At 46.4% G+C, this 21,790-nt stretch overlaps 1 protein-coding gene across 2 annotated transcripts in view; it reads right to left on the bottom strand.

Moving 5' to 3' along the window:
- FASN (fatty acid synthase) overlaps positions 1–21,790 on the bottom strand; it is a 59,488-nt gene that overhangs the window by 27,306 nt on the left and 10,392 nt on the right. For both annotated transcript variants that reach the window (XM_021000947.2, XM_021000946.2), the window contains exons 4-16: positions 20,060–20,233; positions 18,783–18,983; positions 17,473–17,595; positions 15,525–15,640; positions 15,233–15,367; positions 11,737–12,196; positions 10,992–11,179; positions 10,107–10,296; positions 8,418–8,512; positions 7,428–7,562; positions 6,465–6,668; positions 3,782–3,897; positions 1,838–2,013 (exon numbers count right to left, since the gene is read on the bottom strand). In XM_021000947.2, the coding sequence (XP_020856606.1) occupies positions 1,838–2,013; positions 3,782–3,897; positions 6,465–6,668; positions 7,428–7,562; positions 8,418–8,512; positions 10,107–10,296; positions 10,992–11,179; positions 11,737–12,196; positions 15,233–15,367; positions 15,525–15,640; positions 17,473–17,595; positions 18,783–18,983; positions 20,060–20,233 (2,313 nt within the window). The remainder of the gene's footprint in view (positions 1–1,837; positions 2,014–3,781; positions 3,898–6,464; positions 6,669–7,427; positions 7,563–8,417; positions 8,513–10,106; positions 10,297–10,991; positions 11,180–11,736; positions 12,197–15,232; positions 15,368–15,524; positions 15,641–17,472; positions 17,596–18,782; positions 18,984–20,059; positions 20,234–21,790) is intronic.

A 21,790-nucleotide genomic window follows, 5' to 3' on the forward strand; every position in this document is an offset into this window, starting at 1 on the left:
TCCATTTTACAAAGGAAGAAGCTGAAGCAAAGATTAAGTGATTTGCTGCCCAAGAACACACAGCTACAAAGTAACCTGAGGCAGGATTTGCATTCAAGACTTCCTGACTTCTGGTCCAGCATTCTTCCATCTAACTACCCCAGGATCGTACCTATATTTCCTCTGAACCCTTTGAAATCTGGGAAATCTGAAATTTAGGAAAAACTTCCCCAAAATCAAGGGCCCACATTTTTCTCGCTTCACCCCTCTAGCAATGAACTTTTCCCTGTTAGTGAGAGTCACATTCAGTGTAGCATTTCCTCTTGTGAACACCTCTCCTCTCTGTTATTACTAGATAGACGTGCTGCGGATTTCTGAAGATTTATTTTGTAGCCTGCGACTTGAGTTCCTCTGCTTTTCTAGAGAATGAAATGCTCACTAGGGCAATAAGGGAAACTGTTGGCCTCTCTGCTGTTCGCTGTGGGAGCTTCTAGCTGATGTCTGGATAACCAAGGTTTCATCAGAGCCTCTGAGTGTTCTCTTTGACATGCCAGCTGGACTTGTTCCTTCACCGCTACTCTCCCTGCCGCTGCCCCACACTTCTGGCCTTTGTCACCTTTCCCACAGATTACTGCAATAGCCAATGGTCTCCTAACAAAGTTCTCACCCCACCATCAGTCTTCCTCCTCCAATCTCTCTTGCACAATGCTAATAAGAGTTCGGTCTGCCATGACGTGCTGGAGACGCTAACATGGTAGCAATCTTTTTAAACACCAATTTTTATTAATTAGGTCATGTCTCTGGTCAAGAACCAACAGACCTTCCCTTTGCCTTAAGAGATGAAGCCCAACCTCTTTGCCCCTGGCATTCAAGGCTCTCCACAATCTGGCCACATCCTACCCAATCGATGTATTCCCCCAGCATGTATCCTCTGTTCTCACCCAGTGGGCCTCCTCTCCTCCCTTTCCCTTGTACAGGCTATACCATTCAGGCTTTTCCTTAAATCTAGATGAATAGCCTCCATGTTCCTCTACAGAACTATTCCTCATCTCTCTAGTGGGAACAGACTTCCTGGTGGTAGGTGGTTGCAAACACCCACATCTGACACGGTTTGGTACCCCTCCAACTATAGCAACATCAAAGTTGTTTCCCCAGAGAGACTATAAGCTCTCTGAGGATCTCTACCTTATTGCACCCCCACCCCATACCTAGCAGAGGTTAAAAATAAATATAGGATAAAATAATAAATAAATAATAAAATAAATATAGGATAAAAAGAGAGGGGGCTCAGTAAATACCATCACAAACATTTGGAGCTGGAAGGGACACCAGAGCTCATCCTGTTTAACCCTCTCTCCCTAAACTGGAGAACACGAAGGTCAAGGTTTGAGAAGTGACTTGCCTAAGGTGGCATAACTACCTGGGGCACAGCCAGGGCCAGAACTCAAGTCTCCAGACTTTCTCCTAGTCTATATCTTTCCCCATCCCATGACAGGCTCCCTAGCTGAAGTGGCTTCTTATATTATAGAGGTAGGTGATGGGGAAATGGAAACAACAATGAGAGTTTGGAACTGGCACCATCTGAAGCTCCCGTGAAACTGAGTCCAGACTGGATCCCCTCCATTCCATTCCAAACTCTCTCTGTTGGACAGGATGCCTTCTGTCCAACATCTAAAGTCCAATACTGCCAGGGCTAGAGGTATACGCCAAGGATTTCCATGGACAAGATATGCAGCTAAATCCAAAGACTGTCAGCTGCAGGCCCTGGGTGGGATGGGTCAGATCACTCTGATCTTGGCCAGACCCTTAGGGGATTATGGGCTCCCCTGAGATCGGGGCAGGGAGGGAGGAACCTCACCAATGTTGTAGACAGTGGAGGAAGAGGAACCTCCTGAGCCATTGGGAAAGTCACTGGCAGAGGGGACATCCCAGCTCTGGCTGTGGTCCCACTTGATATGAGGAGAGATGAGTGGTGTTCCCACAGGGGCAGGGTATTCCACAGGTGGGAAGAGGCCATTAGGATTCACACTGGTGCTGAAGTGAGAGAAAGAGAGAGCAATGGGAGATTGAATCAGAACCTTGGACACGCAGAAGACTTCTCAGGGGGATACCGAGACAAAGTTTCCTTAGAAAGTCTGTCAAAGATATAAGGGAAGATTATGAGGCAGAGTCATAAAATAGTTTTGGAAGTGACCTCCCAGGATATCTGTTCTAACCACTACCTGAAGATGAGCCTCTTGAGTAATGATACTGATGGTTAATAATTACATCAGAACTAATAAACCCAAATGAATGCTCTCCTCAGTCACCCTGGGAAGACAGGCACCTTTCATGATACTGCCGATGCTCAAAATGATTCTCTGAGAATTATCTTTGCAGCAGTCATACTGTTACATAAATCTATTAGAGCACATTCTTTTTAACACCCTTAATGGTACAGACTGCCACTCAAGTCCGCCATCAATCTCATCAAGCTTTGGAGGTAACCTTGGTTCTCGAAGGCTGCACCAATGGAATACAAACTACATCGAGCTGCAGACACTAAGTCCAGGCCCAGTAAGGGATTAACCTAGCGGAATGCAGAGGGACTCATCATTAGGTTCACACCACTGGATTTTTCTAACCAAAAGTGGTTTACTTCTTGGATGGGGCCTCTAAAAAAAAATTACAGTCGAAGAGCAGAATCAAAAGGCCTTCCATAGGTCATGACCTTAGTCTGTCTGCAGGGTAGCGAATTTTTTGGACCACAGAAACCTTAAAGATTTTCTCTTGAGTTCAAGGGGTCGGTAGAGGGAGTAATCATATAGGGCAAATTACAGAACCTTGAATACTGAAGTAAATCTTCCTTGGAGGGAGATCTGATTTTTAGAAACAGCCAAAAAGAAAAAAAAAAGAAAAAAAAAGAAAGAAAGAAATAGCTTAAAGACTCTAGGAGCCAAGTCTGATGAATAAGGTGGGTGATCATGCTGAGCAATACTATTCTGAGTTAGAAACAAGTTATGCCTTTTAAACTAGCCTGACCAGTATTTCCAAAAGGAATTCCTGAAATATTTTGAGTAAGAACAGCACCATTTGAAATAAATACCTAGTTTCCCAAAGGAATTACCTTGAAGGAGTCAACACCAATAGAAGTCATATCAATTCCTGTACACTAATTTAAAACAAAACCAAAAAAAGACCCAACAACCAAACTCTTTGTTTTATAGCCACCATATGCAAGTCAGTATCCATTATCCAGGAGTGGATAACTGCTTTGTGAAATAAATAACTGAACCAGGTATACCTCCCTGCCCTTGCTAGCAAAGTCCCAGATTTCACTTGGGCTGAGCTAGGGTAAGACAGGAATTGGATGGACAGGTGGTGGGAGCAAATAGGCAAATGAACGTGGATGTCTATCTAACAAAACTGAAAGGGCACCCAAGTTATTCGTATCTCTTCTTTAAGACAATTGAGAGTTTGGCTGGACTGGGCTGCGACTCTCTCTTTTTTCCCCCTTTTAAATAGTATTTTATTATTTCCAATTACATGTAAAGACAATTTTTAACATTCATTTTTTAAAATAAAGTTTTGAATTCCAAATTTTCTTCCTCCTTCCCCTTTCTTCTCCCTTAGATGGTAAATAATTTGATATAAGTCATACACGTGCAATCATGTAAAACATATTTCCATATCAGTGGGACTCTGTTTTCTCTAGGATCCCCACATGGGGCTGTGATGGTGAAACCTGGACTAATCCTAAGTCTCTCCCTGGGGAGTGTGAATAGCACCCTCTCCCCACCTGGCTCTGGCTGGACTCCCTTACCCGGTCAGGTGGAGCTTTCCAATGTTGGTGAGGAAGAACTCCAGGTTGTCCTTGTGGTCCTTCTTCATCAGAGGAATGATTGTGCAGGTCGCCTTCAAGCCTCTCTTCAGGACTGCCTAGGTGGGGGCAGGGAGAGACCCAGAGGTCAGGGAGGAAGCCATATGATCGAGGTTGCAAATGGCAGAGAGAGCAAAAGGCTTTCCATAGGTCATGACCTTAGTCTGTCTGCAGGGTAGCGAATTTTTTGGACCACAGGCATCCTTCCTCAGGTGGTGGAAAGCTGAGGGGCTCAGCTCACCCCTGATCCCAATGCTGTCTGTTGTCTGCTACGCTCCTTAGCCAGGAATTGCTTCCTGGTAGCTAACCCTTGTTTTACTTTTACGACTGATGGTCCTTCCTTTGTCTCCAAATCCCTCTAAGTGTGGTCCCATAAAGTATCTATATAGTCACTACTTCTATTTTTCTTTCCAGTCTGTTTTGTGCCCTTGCTGAAAAACTTCTCAGGATCCTATGATCTGCCTGTCACCAAATCTGATGGCACTTCCCTCAATTATCATCCTCTTTAATCCCTCAGTAGTAAGGTTAGATCTGGCCACTCTCTTTCTTGGTTTCAGTGATTCTGTCCTCTTCTGGGTCTCTGATATATATATATATATATATATATATGTACACACACACACACACACACACACACACACACACACACACACACACAAATTCCTCCTCTTCCTCCTTTAGTCAATCCCCTTCCTCTCACCCACTGAATTTCAGATATTCCCTAGAGTTCTGTGTTTCTCTCAAGTGGTCACTCAAAACTCAGTGTTTCTCTACATTCTTTCCCTCAGGGATCTCATGACTTCAGTAACTTCAAATATGTAGATGATTCTTAAATTCCAGTCCAATCCACTGCAAACCTGAGTTGGAGGGACTGGTAGAGGGAGTAATCACATTGGGCAAATTACAGAACCTTGAATTACTGAAGTAAATGCTAGCAAATCTTCATTGGAGGCAGCCTGGATATTTCCACTTGAATATCCTACATCATTTTAAACTTGAAGTGCTTAAATTAAAGTGTCCTAATATTTATCATTCTTTCATTCTCACTACCATTTTCCTAGTTTCCTGGGCTCAAAGTCTGACTTAACGTAGATTGAGATGGAAGGGACCTCATATGTTCAGTTATTCAATCCTGATTTTTCCTCAAACATATTTCTCATATGCATCCCTCCTCCATCCCCACTCTAGTCCAAGACCTCATCACTTCATGCTTAGACACTGAACTTAGACCTGCCAACTCATCTACCCAGATTCAGTCTCTCCTACACAACACTGTCAGATTAATCATTTTTTATTGGATAGTAATTTTATTATTTTTTTCCTTATTAATTAATTTATTTTAGTTTTCAACAATCATTTCCATAAGCTTTTGAGTTTTAAATTTTCTCCCCCTTCCTTCCCTAAGATGGTATGCAAACTGATATAGGCTCTACATATACATTCCTATTAAACATATTTTTACATTACTCATGTTGTAAAGAAGAATTAGAACCAACAAGAGGAACCACAAGAAAGAAGAAACAAAACAAAACAGAAGGAAAAAAAAAGAGCAAATCGTACGTTTCAATCCATCAGATTAATCTTTAAACATCATTTTCAACATCTTGCTCCTTTACCCATGAGCCTAAAATGGCCATTCACTGTCTGAACTCCTCATTGAGTCTAACCTTCTTGGTCAGCTTTATGGACCTCCAAAATCTGTCCCATCTATTTTCCCACCATTCCCCAAAAGATCTCCTCCATTTAAACCAAGATGATCTCTATCTCCCTATATGGAGCTCACTGCCTTTCAATCATTGATTATCGTTTCCCTTGGCTTTACTGCCCTCTCTTCTCAAGAACTTTTCAAAGACTCCTTTATCATCAAGACCTACCTCTTCCAGGAAGTCTTCCCTACATCACTTTAGTTCTTGTTTAAAAGAACACAGATTTAAAGGTCGGAGACCTTTGGAGACGGGTTGAATCCAAGCCCTTCATAACAAGAAGAAACTGGGGCCTAGAGAAGCTAAGCCCCTTGCCCAGGGTCACACAGACGTGTGTCAGAAGTGTCAGAAGCAAGATTTGAACCCATGGCTTGCTTGAGTCTAGTGCCCTATGCACGCTACCACACTGCCCCTTACTGTCTCCCTCTCTTCTGAATTCCTATGGCACATATAACTTAGAAGACATAATTGCATTTTAAATCTTTTTTTTTTTTGGCAGGGCAGGGAAAGAATGGCTTAAGAGTAGTTTTCTCATATTTCTTGCCTGAGGGCAGGATCTGTGGCCTTGAAGGAATTTTCCCCCTCAGGTCCCACCACGTGCTTTATTTAGCATTGATTTTGTGTATTAGATCCAAGATTGTATCTTATCTGCTTACTAAAAGTTCCTTGATGGCAAGGACTCCATTTCAGTTAAAATTTCTCCCTCACCTACTGCCAAGGACAAGATACATGGCCCTAGTAGGTACTTAAGAAATTTCTGTTCTATCTGCTATCCAGGCCTCCCTGGCAGCCCCAGCATGGAGCTGAGCAAGTAGAAGCTAGCACGAAATACTCTCTGCCAACTGCTGGAATGACTCTTGCTGCCACTCAAACCCACTGGTAATACTGCCGGTGTGCCTGAGTTCCCCCAAGGGTCCCGGTACCTGCAGGAGGGCATGGGGGGCGATCTCCAACACCACGGCATTGTCAGGGACGTGCCTCAGGGCCTCCTGGAAGAGCACTGGGCTCACCAAGTTGTTGACGCTGTACTCTGCTGAGGATGTCTGGGCCAGGGGACTCTTCCACTGGTCCTCAGGGATGGAGGTACTGAGCCAATGGGGGGAGCGGGCCCGGGGACTTTTGATCACCTGTGTGAGAGATGCCCGCAATTCCAGTCTATTCCAATTTCTGCTAGTATTCTTTCTCTCCTTCCATCCTCTCCCCGCCAATCCCCACACCAACCCAAACCAACCCATTATTATGTATCTTCTTTCATTTTTGTCCTTAGCCTCACTCTAAAAAATACATGAGCTCAGAATGGAGGGCCCAGGGCTGGCCCAGTTGTTGACTTGGCTCTAAACCGTTTCCAAATCCCCCTCCAAACCTGTTCCCAGAGACAACAAAAGAGCTCAACAGTACTTGAAAAGCACTTACTGTTCTCCCCTCTTGAAATACTTTCATCCCTTCACTCCACCAATCCATATCTCCCCCCTTGACCAATTAAAAAAAACAACTCACAATATACCCTGCCCCACTACAGGAAGCCTTTCCTGACCCAATCACTTTTATTCTGCCTTCCCTCACCCTCACGGTAAGGCATGTAAGAGTTGGAAGGGCATGGGAGGACTTCCAATCTAATGTCATTTTACAGGTGAGGAAACTGAGGCTCAGAGATTGTGTGTGAAGTGACTTTATTAAAGGCAACACAGCTAAGCTAGCTAGAACCCACCTCACCTACTCTGTAACTAGTGCTGCTTCCTTATTAGAAGCTCCCTGAGGATGGGGACTGGCCCGTTGGCTCTCTTTGTATTCCTCACTTCTATACCTTCCCTGGTGCTTCCTACGGGGTTTGTCCTATACCAAGTGGGTGTTTGTATGTGACAGCTCCCTGACTCCCTCTCACTCACCTTCTTCAGGGCCTGGAGCAGCACGGGAGCGATGGACTCCATGAAGTAGGAGTGGAAGGCAACACCACCTGTCCTCACCTCCTTAGCAAATACCCCCTCAGCCTTCAGCTCCTCGATGAATTTGTTCACTGAAGCCTGGGCAGAGGGGAGGGACGGAAATGAACAGGGTCAGTTCCCTTGGGCTTCCATCTTCAAGGAAACAGAAGGGGGAAGCATTTGGGGGAGGTGGGGAAGAGGGAGGGCTTGGTCCACGTCCCTCTTGTTATTTTCCAGCTACCATTTCCAAAGCCATGACTGTATTTGCTGGAATATATGACATGCTCATTTGTCTGAAAAGCCAGCTGAGAGTCACAGAACATTAGAGCTGGAAGGAGACCCTGAGAAATCATCAAGTCCAAAAACTTCATTTTACAGGTGAGAAAACAGGCCCACAGAAGCAAAGGGACTTGCATGGAGTCACAGGGCTAGCTCATGACAGAGCTGGGTTGTGGCAGCATGCTGGTGAATACAGGTTGCCTTGAGATGACTGCTTTCTCCATTACACCAACCTGCATCTTACAGAAGAGGACCTGTGATTTATACATGAGGCTCAGAGGATGAGTGCCAGAACACTATCAGAGTACCCCAAGCAGCCGTTCAATCCTCTCATCTCAAGAGCTCAGCCCTCATTCTAAGTAAGGGTTCTTAGAACTACTCTGAGAAACCATTTAGTCCCAGTCTTGTCCCCGAGTCTTAGATCAGAGGTGGGGAACCTGTAGCCTTGAGGCCACATGTGGCCCTCTAGGTCCTCAAGTGTGGCCCTTGAACAAACTATTCTGTGAAGTGTGGATTCAGTCAAAGGGCCGCATTTGAGGACCTAGAGGGCCACATGCAGCCTTGAGGCTGCAGATTCCCACCCCCTGTGTCTAAGAGGAAATACAAGATAAGTTCCTTGCTGCCCTGGAAGGCCAGATTCTCCAGTGCTTTCTCCAGCCCAGGGTCCCCACTCACCTGGGGCCCTGAAATGGTGACAGTATCCTCAGAGTTATGGCAGGCAGGGACAACGCCCTCGGGACAGCGCTGTTTGCATTCTTCCCACGACAGCCCTATAAACGGGGAGCAAGGGTGTCACTTCAAATCACAAAGAGCCAGGAGGCTCTAGGAGTAATGGGATCCCAGTAAGGTTAGGGCTCCTTTCTGCGGAGTGCAGACTCATTTTTTCCCAGGGTTCCTTCCCTCATAGTGGACTTTCATGGACCTGGTAGTTGATGACAAGTACAAGTACTTGAGGATAAGCACGGGCAGGATGTTCAGCACATATGGATGCTTCCACCAGCTGGATCCCCTGGCTGTGAGGGGATGGGGGAGGGAGGCTACAGGCTTAGGTGGACTTCAAAGGAGTTTAGGAGGGAGGAGAAGGGAGATGATACTAAGGTACATAACTTAAGAATCCCAGGTACAGCCCTCCCCACCCTGAGGGCTATAGGGTGGATCAGAGCTGGCCAAATCCAGCCAGGGTAAGATCCATGTCAAGTTTTGGGCTTTCTAGGCCAGATATTTCTAATAGATCTATGAACAGGCCTCCTGCCTCCCCCTCACCACCCACTTCTGTGGTTTAACTTTGCCTTTCTCAGACTTGTCAGAGACATTCCTAATGCCACCTCTTCCTTCTTCTCCAGGCACTGTTGTAACTGCTGCATAATCTGTGCTTAATTATGTTTCTATCTTTTAATTTCACGTTAAAGGGGTAAACTCCTTAAAGGAAGGAATAAGGCTCCACTGTTCCAAATGGTTAGTTCTGGCAAGGTCTTGATCTACGCTTATGAAGCATAGTGGCGGGATGGTTAACTCACAGCAGAAGACAAGAGTAACAAGAATCAGGAGAAAAAGAAGAGCTTGAAGTGATACAGCACTTGAAAATTTACAAAAATGCGTATTGCACCCTATGAAATACATACTACAAATATTATCATTCCCATTTTGCAAATGATAGGATGGAGTCTCAGGCCACCGTTTGGCAGAGCAAGGACACCTATCCAGGCCTTCTTACTCCAAGTCTAGTACCAAGATAACTTCTACTTAGCTTTGGAATATATTGCACTACTTAAACAAAACAAACAAAAAGTCCAACTGCTGTGGATTTATCTTCCAATTGTTTGATTTAGACTAACATTAAAATGAGTTAGCATTTCCTGGATGGTGGCCCGGGAAGCAGGGTTAGAAGCCAGCCTGGAGTTAAACATTTGTCATGAATAATCACAAAGTGGATAATTAACACACAAGTCCCTGGGGGAAGAGAAGGACCAAAGAGGTGGAAGATCTCCCTGGAAAGCACCTTGTCCAAGCTACTCATTTTATAGATGGTAAAAATGAGGCCCAGGGAAAGGGGAAGTAATTTGTTCAAGGCCACACAGCAGCTCAGGAATGAGAGAGTTGGAGCCGAAACCTAAATTCTCCAGTCTCTAGTACTCTGTGTGGTTTCTTCACCCATGGTATGCCTAGAAGGAGGTTATTTTGCACTACTATAGGTAGGGGGAAGATTCTTAACTAAACAAATGACAGAGGTGATCACTGAAGACAAAACAGACCTTTACCTCCCATGCTCGTCAGACTGTTTCTGATCTCTCCCTGTCCTGATTTCTCAGGGGAGCCTGGAATGGGCAGCCCCACATAATGGAATGGCAGTTCTCAAACACCTACCCACAGCCGCCATGCTTCCTGCAGGGAACTTGGCATCTTTGATGCACTGGCCTCTCCAGTAGGCAGTAAGGACAGCCTCATTCTGGGTGAGGCAGCCATCAGCATAGCCACAGGCCACCTCACCCAAGGAGTGCCCGATGATACCATCTGGCTTCAAGCCCATCGCCATCAGCATGTCAATCTGGGCAATCTGAAGGGGAAGAGTAACAGGGGAGAAGTGAATCAGACCAAGGATCACTGACCCTCCAATGAATACTTTCCCTAGCCTCTAATCCCAAAGTGACAGTATAGGGCCACCCAGTCCTAGCCCATTTCTTTGTTGGATCCTGAGATTCTTGGCAAAGGGAGTGGTAGGGGGAGTACCTGAGCATTAAAAACTGTCTTTTGTCACTAAAGATGACCACAAGCAGACAAAAACGCTGTTTTTTTCTAACAGGGTAAAAATCAGTCATACTTTCTGATTCCATTGCCCGCTAGACCAGTGACATGTTAGATGCCTGGCTAAAATTAAGGCCCTACTTTTTGACCAATGAATGGAATTAATTGTTCTTTGTGTGACACTTTCTGGCCAAAACTGGGATTGAACCCATGACCTTGGTTGGTCTCATTAACAACAGGTTCTACGCTGAACCCATCAAGCTACTGGCTCCCCCTACACAGTCTGGCTAAGAAGTACCTGAGTTAAGCAGTTCATAAAAATGTCTCATCAAGCTACACCCCCTCCCCACCTACCATGAGGTTCCCAGGAAGAAAGACAGAATCACACAGATCTTCCAAACCCTTTTTCTTGAGTAAAAGATTACTTGTTTTGTATGAGTGGGTGGGTGGTGAAGTCTATTGGATGAGGTACACTTAGGAATGGGGAAGTGTCTTCTTCTCTCCTACCTGAATCGCAGTAAGGCTAACAAAGGCATGGACAATGTCATCAAAGGTGGTCTCATCGGTACTCAGTAGTAGATCGGACACCTTGAGGCCATACTCTTTCACAGCCTCATCAGAGCGCAAGATGGAGTTGCGAAAGATGTCCAGTCGCATAAGACTCAGGCCCATCCCCCGCCATTGTGTACCCATACCTGTTTGAGGGGTGGGAGGATAAGGTTACTTAGTTTAAACCTTACCCTCCTTTTCCCCTCCCATTTGCATGCAGGGAGGTACTGACCCCACCCCCTGGCCCACTTCAGGGCAGCCACAGAGGGGAGAGATTGTCAGGTGTGTATGTGGGAGGATCCCTTGTCTAGCCCTTGGCACTGAGTGGGGAACTTCTGAGCCTAGGGAAGAGAAGGCTCAGGGAAGGGGTAGGAGGGAGAAGAGGGAAGTTTAGCAATTGCCACAAAAACAAAGGAATTTCTTATAAAGAGGAATGTTATCATTCTCTTAGTTCTCACCCTTCCTTTCCCAGACATGAGGAAATGATGAAATGAGACTTAATGAGGATTTAGAATTTCTTAACATTAAGCGCTGGTAGAAAAAAAGAATCACAGAATTAGTGTGGATTTGCTGCATTTGGAAACGGAATGGACAGGTCCTTCTCAACACTGAGATTCTATGATTAGAACAAAGCCCTGGCCCCAGCAGGGTTTCAGATGGAGAAGATCAGGGATGGGGTGGACAAAGGGGCTGCAAAACTTACCAGAGCAGATGAACCAGAGAGGTCGTTTGCCTGAGGTTACCATCTGTACCTCCTTGGCATTACTCTCACCCCCAAGCACAGTGAAACCTCGGTAGGGCATGCTGGCTGGGGGCATGATGGCAATGTCATTAAGCATGCTCACAAAAGTCTGGTCTTGGGCCTGCAACTGGCCCTGCTCCAGCAATGTCTCTACAGCTTCCTCTGTCCGCCCGCTGACCTGCAGCAGGTGTGGGAAGGCTGGGGACCGCAGGGATTGGGCCCGCTTGGTGTTGGGCTTGAGAATGACGTGAACGTTAGAGCCGCCAAAACCAAATGAGTTGATGCCAACGTTGCCGCCTTTGACAGGGATTGGTTTGTCCACCACCGTAAGTGTCCCATCCAGGAGGGAAGGGATTTCAGGGTTGGGGATCTTGAAGTGCAGGTTAGGAGCCCAGACCCCATGTTCCAGAGACAGAAGCACCTGTGGGTGAGTGCAAGATGATGCAGGGGAATGAGGGTGACCTCTGGAGTGTCTCAGAGGCAATCAGAAAACCTGTTCTCTGCAGCTGGTTCTTTAGGGCTAGTGCAGGACCAGCCTCTTTCCTCCTTACATCTCAAACTGCCAACTACTGAATGAATCCCATCCTACCCACACCTGCTACCACTAATTAAAGGATGGCACCCTGGGAAATCTTCCCTGCTTTACATTCAGTAACATGGTGCCTGGGAGACGGCTTATGACTCTCTAATGGGACTAACATTCTACAGTTCTACATCCCTGGGGAAAGCAGCCATTATCTGGCCAAACAGGAGCTCCAACTTGGCTGTGAACCATGCCTGGCCCTCAGGACCTACCTTCTAAATCTTAGGTTAGTTCTGGAAGGCACCTAGAAAACCATTCTATCCCCTGGATTTAGAACTAAAGAAACTGACACCCGGAGTATGGTAATGATAGATCGGATTGGTGGTCGTGTTTTTCATCCATATGAGGATTCTATGGGCACAAAGGTACTCCTTGAGCACCCTTTTAAAAAAACATATATAACATGGCCTAAGAGTGGACGGAGACAGAGGGACTGTTGGTAGACAACAGGATTAAAATATGCTTCACCATGGATATTACCAATGATCCCATAACTGCCACACTCAATGGCCTTTTCTCAATAGTCATCCTTCCTGACCTTCCTACAGGACTTTCTACACTGTTGACCCTAGACATTCCTAGACTGTGAGTTTTGTGATACTTCTGCCTTTCTGTTCTCTTCCTGCCTCTAGTCTCCTTTATTGGATCACCATCATGTCATAGTCCAAGGCTCTGTCCCTTGGTGACTTCATCAGCTCTTATGAGTTTAATGATCTATGCAGAAAAATATCAGATCTATCTTTCTAGAACTCTAGTCTTTCTCCAGAGCTCCAGTCCCATACCTGCCCAATGAACATTTCAACCTGGATGTTATATAGAAGTTTCAAATTTAGTACATACAAAGCAGCACTCATTATCCTTTTCCCCAAACCTTCCCATCTCCACACAGATGTCCTATAAGCATCTCAGACTCAGTATGACCCAAACAGAATTCATTCTTTCCCCTCAAACTTGGCCCCTCCTGGACTTCTTTATCTCTGGCTAGGGTGCTACCATCTCTCCAGTAACTCAGGTTCACCATCTTGATGACATCCTTGCCTCCTCACTCTCATGCACTCTCCTCACCCTACAGACAACCAATCACTTGTTTTCTTGCTTCCCTCTCACATCTCTTGCGTGTTTCCTTCTCTCCCCTTTCACTGCCATCACACTCATCACCTCTCGCCTAGCTTATTGCAATATCCTCCTAATTAGTCTCCCTGTCTCAACTGTCTCCTTACTCCAATCCACCCTCCATACATGTGAAGATTCCTAAATCACAGGACCAATGACATCACTGTCCTATTCGATAAATTCTAATAGTGCCCTATTACCTCTAGAATAAAATACAAGCTGCATCCTAGACCCACTGTTGCCCTTTGCTTGGCCTTTAAAGCTCTTTCCCAGCCTACTCCAATCTTACCCTCCCAGCCTTACAGCTAATGTGTACATTCACCCTTTTACACATTAAGCCCTCCAGCCACACTGGCCCTCTCTCTACGTTCCTGACATACAGGACTTTGTCTCCAGTCTGTGCATTTGCACTGGCTGTCCCCATTCCTGGAGTGCCCTCTTATCTCACAACCAGGAATTCTTGGGCTTCTTCAAGATCCAGCTGAAGGGTTTTTTGCTGGTCATCCCAACAGCTACTGCCTTCCCCTCAAATGCTATGTGTATTTCCTTTGTATTCCTGTATACAGGCTCACTATCTCCTCCATTAGAATAAAAGCTTGCTGAGGGAAGAGATGTCACTCTTATCTTCACATGCCTTTGTATGTCTTTGTATGTATGTGATAGTCACAGTGCCTGTCAAGTGGTAAACCCTTAATAACTGCTTGCCCATTTGATCGGATTGATTGATTCAGGGAATGTAGATTTCCAGCCCTGCCACCCCCAGCCCCCCCTTTCCTGTCCTAGGGCCCCCTCTACATGACACCATCCCCAGGAGTACAAGCAGTGACTCTAGTTTAGCCTCAGAATTCAGATGGGAGGGGAGATAAGAAACAGCAACATAAGACTGGGGGAGGAGGTTTGAAATGGGGGGGTTGGGGAGCGGAAGGCTTCAGGGAAGAGAAGGTACTTATCCAGGATATCAACCTCCTACGCAGGACAGCAAGAGACCAATCATTCAGCCAGTCTGTGGCTGCCTCCTCCCCCAGAGTCAAGCCCAATCAATCAACCACACCCAGTCAAACCAGCCAAGCCAGACAGAGGTAGCAACCCCAGTGTGGGGCCAAGTCATCTGTTTTCCAGTTCCCATAAGGCTCATGAACTAGTCAAAGAATCAAAAAACATTGGGGCTGGAAGGGATCTTGGAGGTTAGTTATCTTGTCTAACTCCTTCATTTTATAAAGGAGGAAATGGAAATGGATTGAATCTCAGAATTTTATAGCTAGAAGGAACTTTAGCAAATACCTAGTATATTTCCCCCCTTTTAATTGCCCACAGGGAATTCAGCGTAGAAGTCTTCTGATTCAGAGGTTAGAGCTTCCCCTACTCGTTTCCACAACTCCTTTCCCATGCCTGCTTCCCGATTAAATCCAATTTGCAACAGCAAAATTTAAGGGTACTCATAAGCGGAGAGACCACTCTGCAGGCTGAAACTGGGAAAGGGGTAACCACCACACTCATTGAGACATTTAGTTTGACACCATGGAAGACACACACTTCCCCCTTAGGCCAGGAGACCATTTTCCCCAGTAACTTTCCCAAGAAGGTTGTATACTTGGGCATAAAGAGAAAGTCTATCTTGCATGCATGAGTCAACTTCTTTAACCCCAACCCCACCCTGTCCAAAGCTTAGGGGGACAAGGGCTCCTTCCTTTACTTACAGAATGGAGATAATATCCTAACAAGCTAGTCTGGGCAGACCATACAGTTTTCTATATTGGTTACCTTGGACAAGGCTGCCAGCCCTGAGGCAGGCTCTGGATGACCCATATTTGATTTTGTGGATCCTATTAGCAGTGGCTCACGGCGAGACTGGCACAAAGCCTGGGCGATGCCATTCAGTTCTTGAGGATCCCCAACCTGGGGAAACAGAAGAGACAGACTATGAGTCCCTTGGCCTAGCTTACCTTGAGGGCTACTTTCTATAGGCCTGGGAAAACATCTGCATAACCCTGGCTGAGATGGGTGAGGAGGTATAGGAAGAAGGGAACCTGGGGAAGGGAAACCACGACCTCACCTTGGTGCCAGTGCCATGGGTTTCAATGTATTCCAGTGATTCAGGGGAGATTCCAGAATCCTTGTACATAGATCGCATTAGCTGTTCCTGTACCTCTCCAGAGGGGAAAGTCACTCCTGCAAGAAAATGCTATTTTCAAGGTCCTGGTGGCCCCATAAACTTTGCGCACTGGTGGTTTCATCCCCACAAGCCATGTACTAGTGAGGCCTTTCAGACAATATGTCCCTTTGCTGCCATGCCATGCTCTGATCTTCTTCTCTGAAGCCCGGCCAAACGCTGAAGATAACTTGGCACCTGGGTACAGTCTCTGTCAATTTCTCCTAACCTGGGACCTCCAGATGCCACAGATTCAAAATGCAGCTTTCCAGGGATATAGCCTTCTCCAAAGTTACCGATAATCTCTTAATCGCCAAATTAGTGATGGCCTTTTTTTCAGACTTCCAGTTTCTTAAACGTATCCACACCATCTGACAACATGGACTACCTTTTCCTGAACACTATCCTCCCTGAATTTTGGTGACACTGCTCTCTCCTAGTCCTCCTTCTACCCATCTGACCACCTCTAACAACACCCTCTAAATGTGAATGGATCCCAAAGCTCTATCCTGTTCTTTCTCTCTCAAGATTAAGTGACTTGCCCAGGGTCACACAGCTAGTGAATATCATGTGTCTGAGGCCATATTTGAACTCAGGTCCTCCTGACTCCAGGGCCTGTGCTCTTTCCACTGAGCCATCTAGTTGCCCCCCCCCCCATTCTCTTTCCTCTCTCTACTCTCTATTGATGACTTCATCAACTCCCATGGGGCCAATTATCACTTCTCAGATGTCTCCCAGATCCAGCCCTAGCCTCTCTCTTAAGCTCTAGCCCCTCTCCACCAACTACTCAGTGGACATTTAAAATGAGACGTCCCTCTGGCATCTCAAACTAAATATGTCCAAAACAGAACTCTGTTTCAAACTCACCCCCATTCAGACTCCCCCTTTCTCTGTCCTTCTGGTCACATGAGTTTGCCACACTGGTGTCAACCTCGCCTCTAATCTTTGCCTTCACCACTCCACTTTTCCATTCGGTTGCCAAATGTTCCCACTGATAATTCCAAAACAGCTTAGACAACTCATCCTTTCCTTTCTACTTGTGAAGTCACTAACCCGGTTCAGACTCTCATCCAATCTTGCCTGGATGACAGCTTTCTAATTGGCCTCCCTCCCCTAAGGCACTACTGCAATTAGCTGCTAAAGTGACTTTTGTAGGCTTGACCACAACACTACTCAGTAAATTCCAGAGGCTCCCCTATTATTGGAACCCCTAGGATCCAATATAACCTGCTGCTCGGTTTGGTATTTAAAGCCCTTCACAACCTGGCCATTTCTTCCTTTCTTGACTCATTATGCATCATTCCCCTTCTTCCACACTATTCCTCATATATGGTATTCTATCTCCCACCTCCATATCTTTGCTTGCACTGTTCCCCACGCCTGAAGTGCATTCCCTCTTCACTTCTACCTTTCAGAATCCTTATTTTCCTTGAAAGTTCAACTCAAATGCCATTTTCTATATGCAATCTTTCCTGATTTCCAGAGCTGCCAGTGCAAGCCTCCCTCCCCCCAATAAATGACCACCTGTCTTTCTTGTATACACCTACATTTCTGTGTGTTGTTTCCTTTGGCTAGGTTTTAAGCTCTTCAAAAGGCATCAACTGTCTTTGTATGCCCAGGCCCTGGTATAGTGCCTGGCACATAGTATGTGCTTAGTAAATACTTGCTGATCAGGTCAATGGTGTGATCTCCCATGGCTCTAGTTGAGGCTAATGTCTTCTTGGCCTCCAAAGAGGTTGTACCAGGAGGGCAGAACAAGGCCCAAATAACAGCACCCAAGACACACTACATCTGCTGTTGCTAGCTCTCGCCCGGTGCCCCTGGTAACCCAACCCCTGACCTCATGACCCACCTTGCTCCTTGTAGCCATCTGTATTGGTGCTTGCATTCAATATTGTGGCATAGACCCTCTTTGCCACGGATTTCTTCATCATTAGGATGGCCACCACAGCCTCAGCCCGGCAATACCCATTTCCTGAGGGAAAAGACAAGATCCTCTTAGGACTTCACATTTGCCCATCAACATAAACTGAGGCAAAGATTAGTTTTAGGCTCCAACCCCTGCCCTCTTGAGGACATAGCTTAGTTTCAGTTTCTGCATCTAAGAAACAGATGTCACTCCTCAAATTGCCCCCATAGATGTCTCAGTGAAAACTCAGCCTCTGAGCAGCTGGACCAGGCTAAGTGTAAAGGTTGGGAGGAATGAGCCAGTGGTCGAAGTCACAGCGTCCTGAATGCTAGAGCAGGAAGAGACCTTTCAGAGCATTTGGTCCAACTCCCTCATCTTAAAGAATTGGGGAAACTGATGGGGCAGCTAGGTGGCGCAGTGGATAGAGCACTGGCCCTGGATTCAGGAGGACCTGAGTTCAAATCCAGCCTCAGACACATAACACTTACTAGTTGTGTGACCCTGGGCAAGTCACTTAACCCCATTGCCTAAAACAACAACAACAACAACAACAAAAGAAAAGAAAAGAATTGGGGAAACTGAGGCTCAGAGAGCCTTGGTGTTAGCCCACGTTGAACTGCCCCTCCTGGCTGGCTAGGAAAATTCCCACGAAGCCAGATCATCAGCCAGTCTTTTACTGGGCCAGACTTATTGAGATCAATGATGGGAGAATTTTCAAATTCCATGTGCCCTCAGAGATATTTTAATCTAATCCTCTCATTTTACAGATGAGGAAACTGAGGCCCAGAGAGCAGTTTACTACATCACAGAAAGTTGGTGGCAGATCAGAGATAGCCAGTGGGGCTTTGGCCTGTTCTGCTATCTCACACTGCCTAAGTCCTTAAGAATAATAAGAGATGATGTCCCTAAGGGGTCTCAGAGTCTATGAAGTCCTTTATGTTTATCATCTCAGTTGATTCTCACCAGAACATTGTGAAGCGTGTTTTTATTCTCTCCATTTTAAAGAGAAGTGACCTGAGCTGGGCCACACAGCTAGTCAATGGCAGAATCTGAACACAGGTCTCTCCATGTTGCACATCCAGTGGACTTTCCACTATGTACCATACTGCCTCTCCTTAAAGGCACGATTAGAAGGTGGAGCTAGCTAGGCAGAGTAGAGACATATTTGTTCACTGTTGCTCTTACTGCCATCCTGTGCCATCCCCGAGGAAGGCTCCTAACCCAAGGCTGCTGGCAAGCCCCTCCCTCATTACCTGAAGCATCGTAGGCCCTGCAGGCTCCCTCAGGACTGAGCATGCCCAGCTTCATGAACTGGACTGAGGTGTTGGGCTTGAGCAAGACATTGATGCCCCCTACGATGGCAGCGCAACAATCCCCGGAGCTGATGGCCTGGAATGCGCTCTGCATAGCCACCAGGCTGGAGGAACACGCCGTGTCCAGGGCAATGCTTGGTCCTGTGAACAAGAGCAGAAAGTGGGGAAGTGAGGGAGGGGGAGACAGCTGGACAACACAGGGGTCGCGGGGACCGCCATGAAGATCTGGGTCTAGAAAGAAGCAGGGGCTAGACTGCGGGACAGACCTAGGAAAGGCTCCTGGGACTCTAAGCAGCCCCACCCCTGCCCAGGGCCCCCAGGGTCCATTATCAGCATCCATTACTCATAGACTTAGCCCCAGAGAATCCTAGAATTTAAGACCTTAGAAGGACCATAGGGATCTCAGAAGAACCCCAGGGGCTTCCTAATGTTATTCATAGGATCATAGATTTAGAACCGGATGAGTCCCTGGAGGTCCAAACCTCTCCTTTTACACATTATTATTATTTTTTAATCTTCTTTTTTTTTTAAAATTTTTAGGCACTTGGGGTTAAGTGACTTGCCCAGGGTCACACAGCTAGTAAGTTTCAAGTGTTTGGCCTGAGGCTGGTTTTGAACTCAGGTCCTTCTGACTTCAGGGCTGGTGCTCTATCCACTGCACCATCTAGCTGCCCCTAAACCTCTCCTTTTACAGATGAGTTAAGTGAGGCCTAGACCAAAATGATACCAATAGTAAGGAGCAGAGTCAAGGCCCCTTACTCCAATCCTATGCTCTTTCTACTCTCACTATCATGCTTTTGTTCAGTCATTTTTCAGTCATGTCTGGCTCTTTGTAACCTCATTTGGGGTTTTCTTGGCAAAGATACTGGACTAGTTCGCCATTTCCTTCTCTTGTTCATTTTATACATATGGAAACAGAGGCAAACAGGGCTAAGTGACTTGCCCAGGGTCACATAGCTAGTAAGTGTTTGAGGCCAGATTTGAACTCAGGAAGATGAATCTTCCTGATTCCAGGCCCAGAGTTCTATTTACTATACCACCTGGCTGCCCATTACCTTTTCTAGGAAAGAGGGAAAAGAAGGAAGGGGGCATCTTTCTCTTCCTTAGTACTGGGAAGACAGAGGCCCAGAGTGTGTGTGTGGGGAAAGGGGTTGGTTGGAAGTCACAGAGAATCAGTGTTTGTCACACTGGGTCAGTCCTCCTGACCCCTCACCCACCTTTTAGGTCAAAGAAGTAGGACAGTCTGTTGGCCATCATGGCCCGCTGGCAGCCAATCATGCTGTAGCCCAAGAGCGTCTCCGGGTCTCTACTCAGGGCCTCTGAGGTCTCTGATCCACCCACACCCACCCATACGCCGGTGTTGGTCCCTCGGAGTACAGCTGGGTTGATACCTGCCAGAGGAGCAAAACACTCAGCGTTTGGGGCTTGCACATTCAGAGGCTGCCTCCCACCCTGGCAGCCTAGGAGACATGAAGCTGCCTTGACACCAGGGAAAGTTTTCTCCCCTCTACCTTGAAGGTCCTCTACCTTACTTTTGGCTGAACCCTCTCTAGTCCTATGGCAGAACTTAGCTGAAACTGTGATTTTCAGAGCCCAGGTTAGGCTGGAAAAAAAACCCCACAGGGTCAAGAAAACATTTTTCCTAATAAGACAGGAGGGATGGGTATGGGGAGGAAGAAAATGTGAAATAGCTTGGAAAGAGTCTAGGGATTTTTTTTTCCTTTTCAGAAATCCAGAAGGATACTGGGAATTATCAGGCTAGGAGGAGAAGAGAAGAGGTAGAGGGAAGACAGGTCCACACTTCTCTATTTGCATAAGACCTAGGATTCAAGCCCACAGAACTCGGGACCAAGGAGAAACAAAGGGCAAATTGTCAAATACGTTTCCAGCGTCAGACTTAAAGATGCATTCATTTGAGCTGTGGGCACTAGGAGAACAGAGAGATGCACTGATGGGAGGGACCCTCTCTCCCCAAGAATGTGCTTGTCTCCAGGTATTTGGCTGGAAACAGATTAAACGCATCACTGACCAAATGATCACCCAAGTGTTAACGGCCTGGCCGGCTGAGATACTACAGCCCGAGGAGACAAAAGTCAAGTGTCCACGGATGCAAGGAAGAGATGGACACTGACCACATCTGGGGCTCTCAAGGGCAGGGGCAGAGAGGCTGCAGGGAAAGACCCTTGGGAAGTTTTCTCATCTTCACCAGGTGCGACTGATCAATAAACTAGCCAGGAGTATACCTCCCCATTCCACCCCCAAATCTGCTGTGATGTGTATGCAAATGGTCTGCGTAATGGCCTAGACAGCATTCACTGTAAACACCCCAATCAAGGTACTACCTGTGCCACTGTGTCTGATTAAATGACTATCTTCCCTCAATGATAGCTCATATATAAAAGGAGCACTCCTATATTTTGACTTACACTGAAAAACAAACAAACAAAAAAACCAAAATAAACAAAACAAAAACAAACAAACAAAACCATGGGCTAGCCCAGGGGTGGGGAACCTGCAGCCTCAAGGCCACAGGTGACTCTCTAGGTCCCCTAGGTGACCTTCGCCCTTTGACGCAGGTTCTCCACCCCTGGGGTGACCCATCAGTGACCACTGGACATTGGTCCATCACACATATGTACACAAGCCAGAGGTCCTCCCTTCTGCACCATGACCACTTCCTCCATGTCAAAAACTGGCTAAGAGTATCCAAAGATATTCCCAAATGTTAGGAGGTTCCTAATTCCCCAGGGTCTCCGACCCATAAAAAATAAGAAGGGCTTTTACACGCAATTAAGTCCCCTCATTTTTCAGATGAGGAAACAGAGTCTGAGACAGGTCAAGTAACTTTCTCAGAGTTACTCAGCTAGTAAGTGTCTGAGGCAAGATCTGAACTCAGGACTTTCTGATTCTAAGCCTGGAACTACTAGATGGTATAGCTTTTGCCAACT

This window comes from Phascolarctos cinereus, unplaced genomic scaffold (assembly GCF_003287225.1).
Source record: "Phascolarctos cinereus isolate Bilbo 61053 unplaced genomic scaffold, phaCin_HiC Scaffold_5;HRSCAF=322, whole genome shotgun sequence".
NCBI lineage: Eukaryota > Metazoa > Chordata > Mammalia > Diprotodontia > Phascolarctidae > Phascolarctos > Phascolarctos cinereus.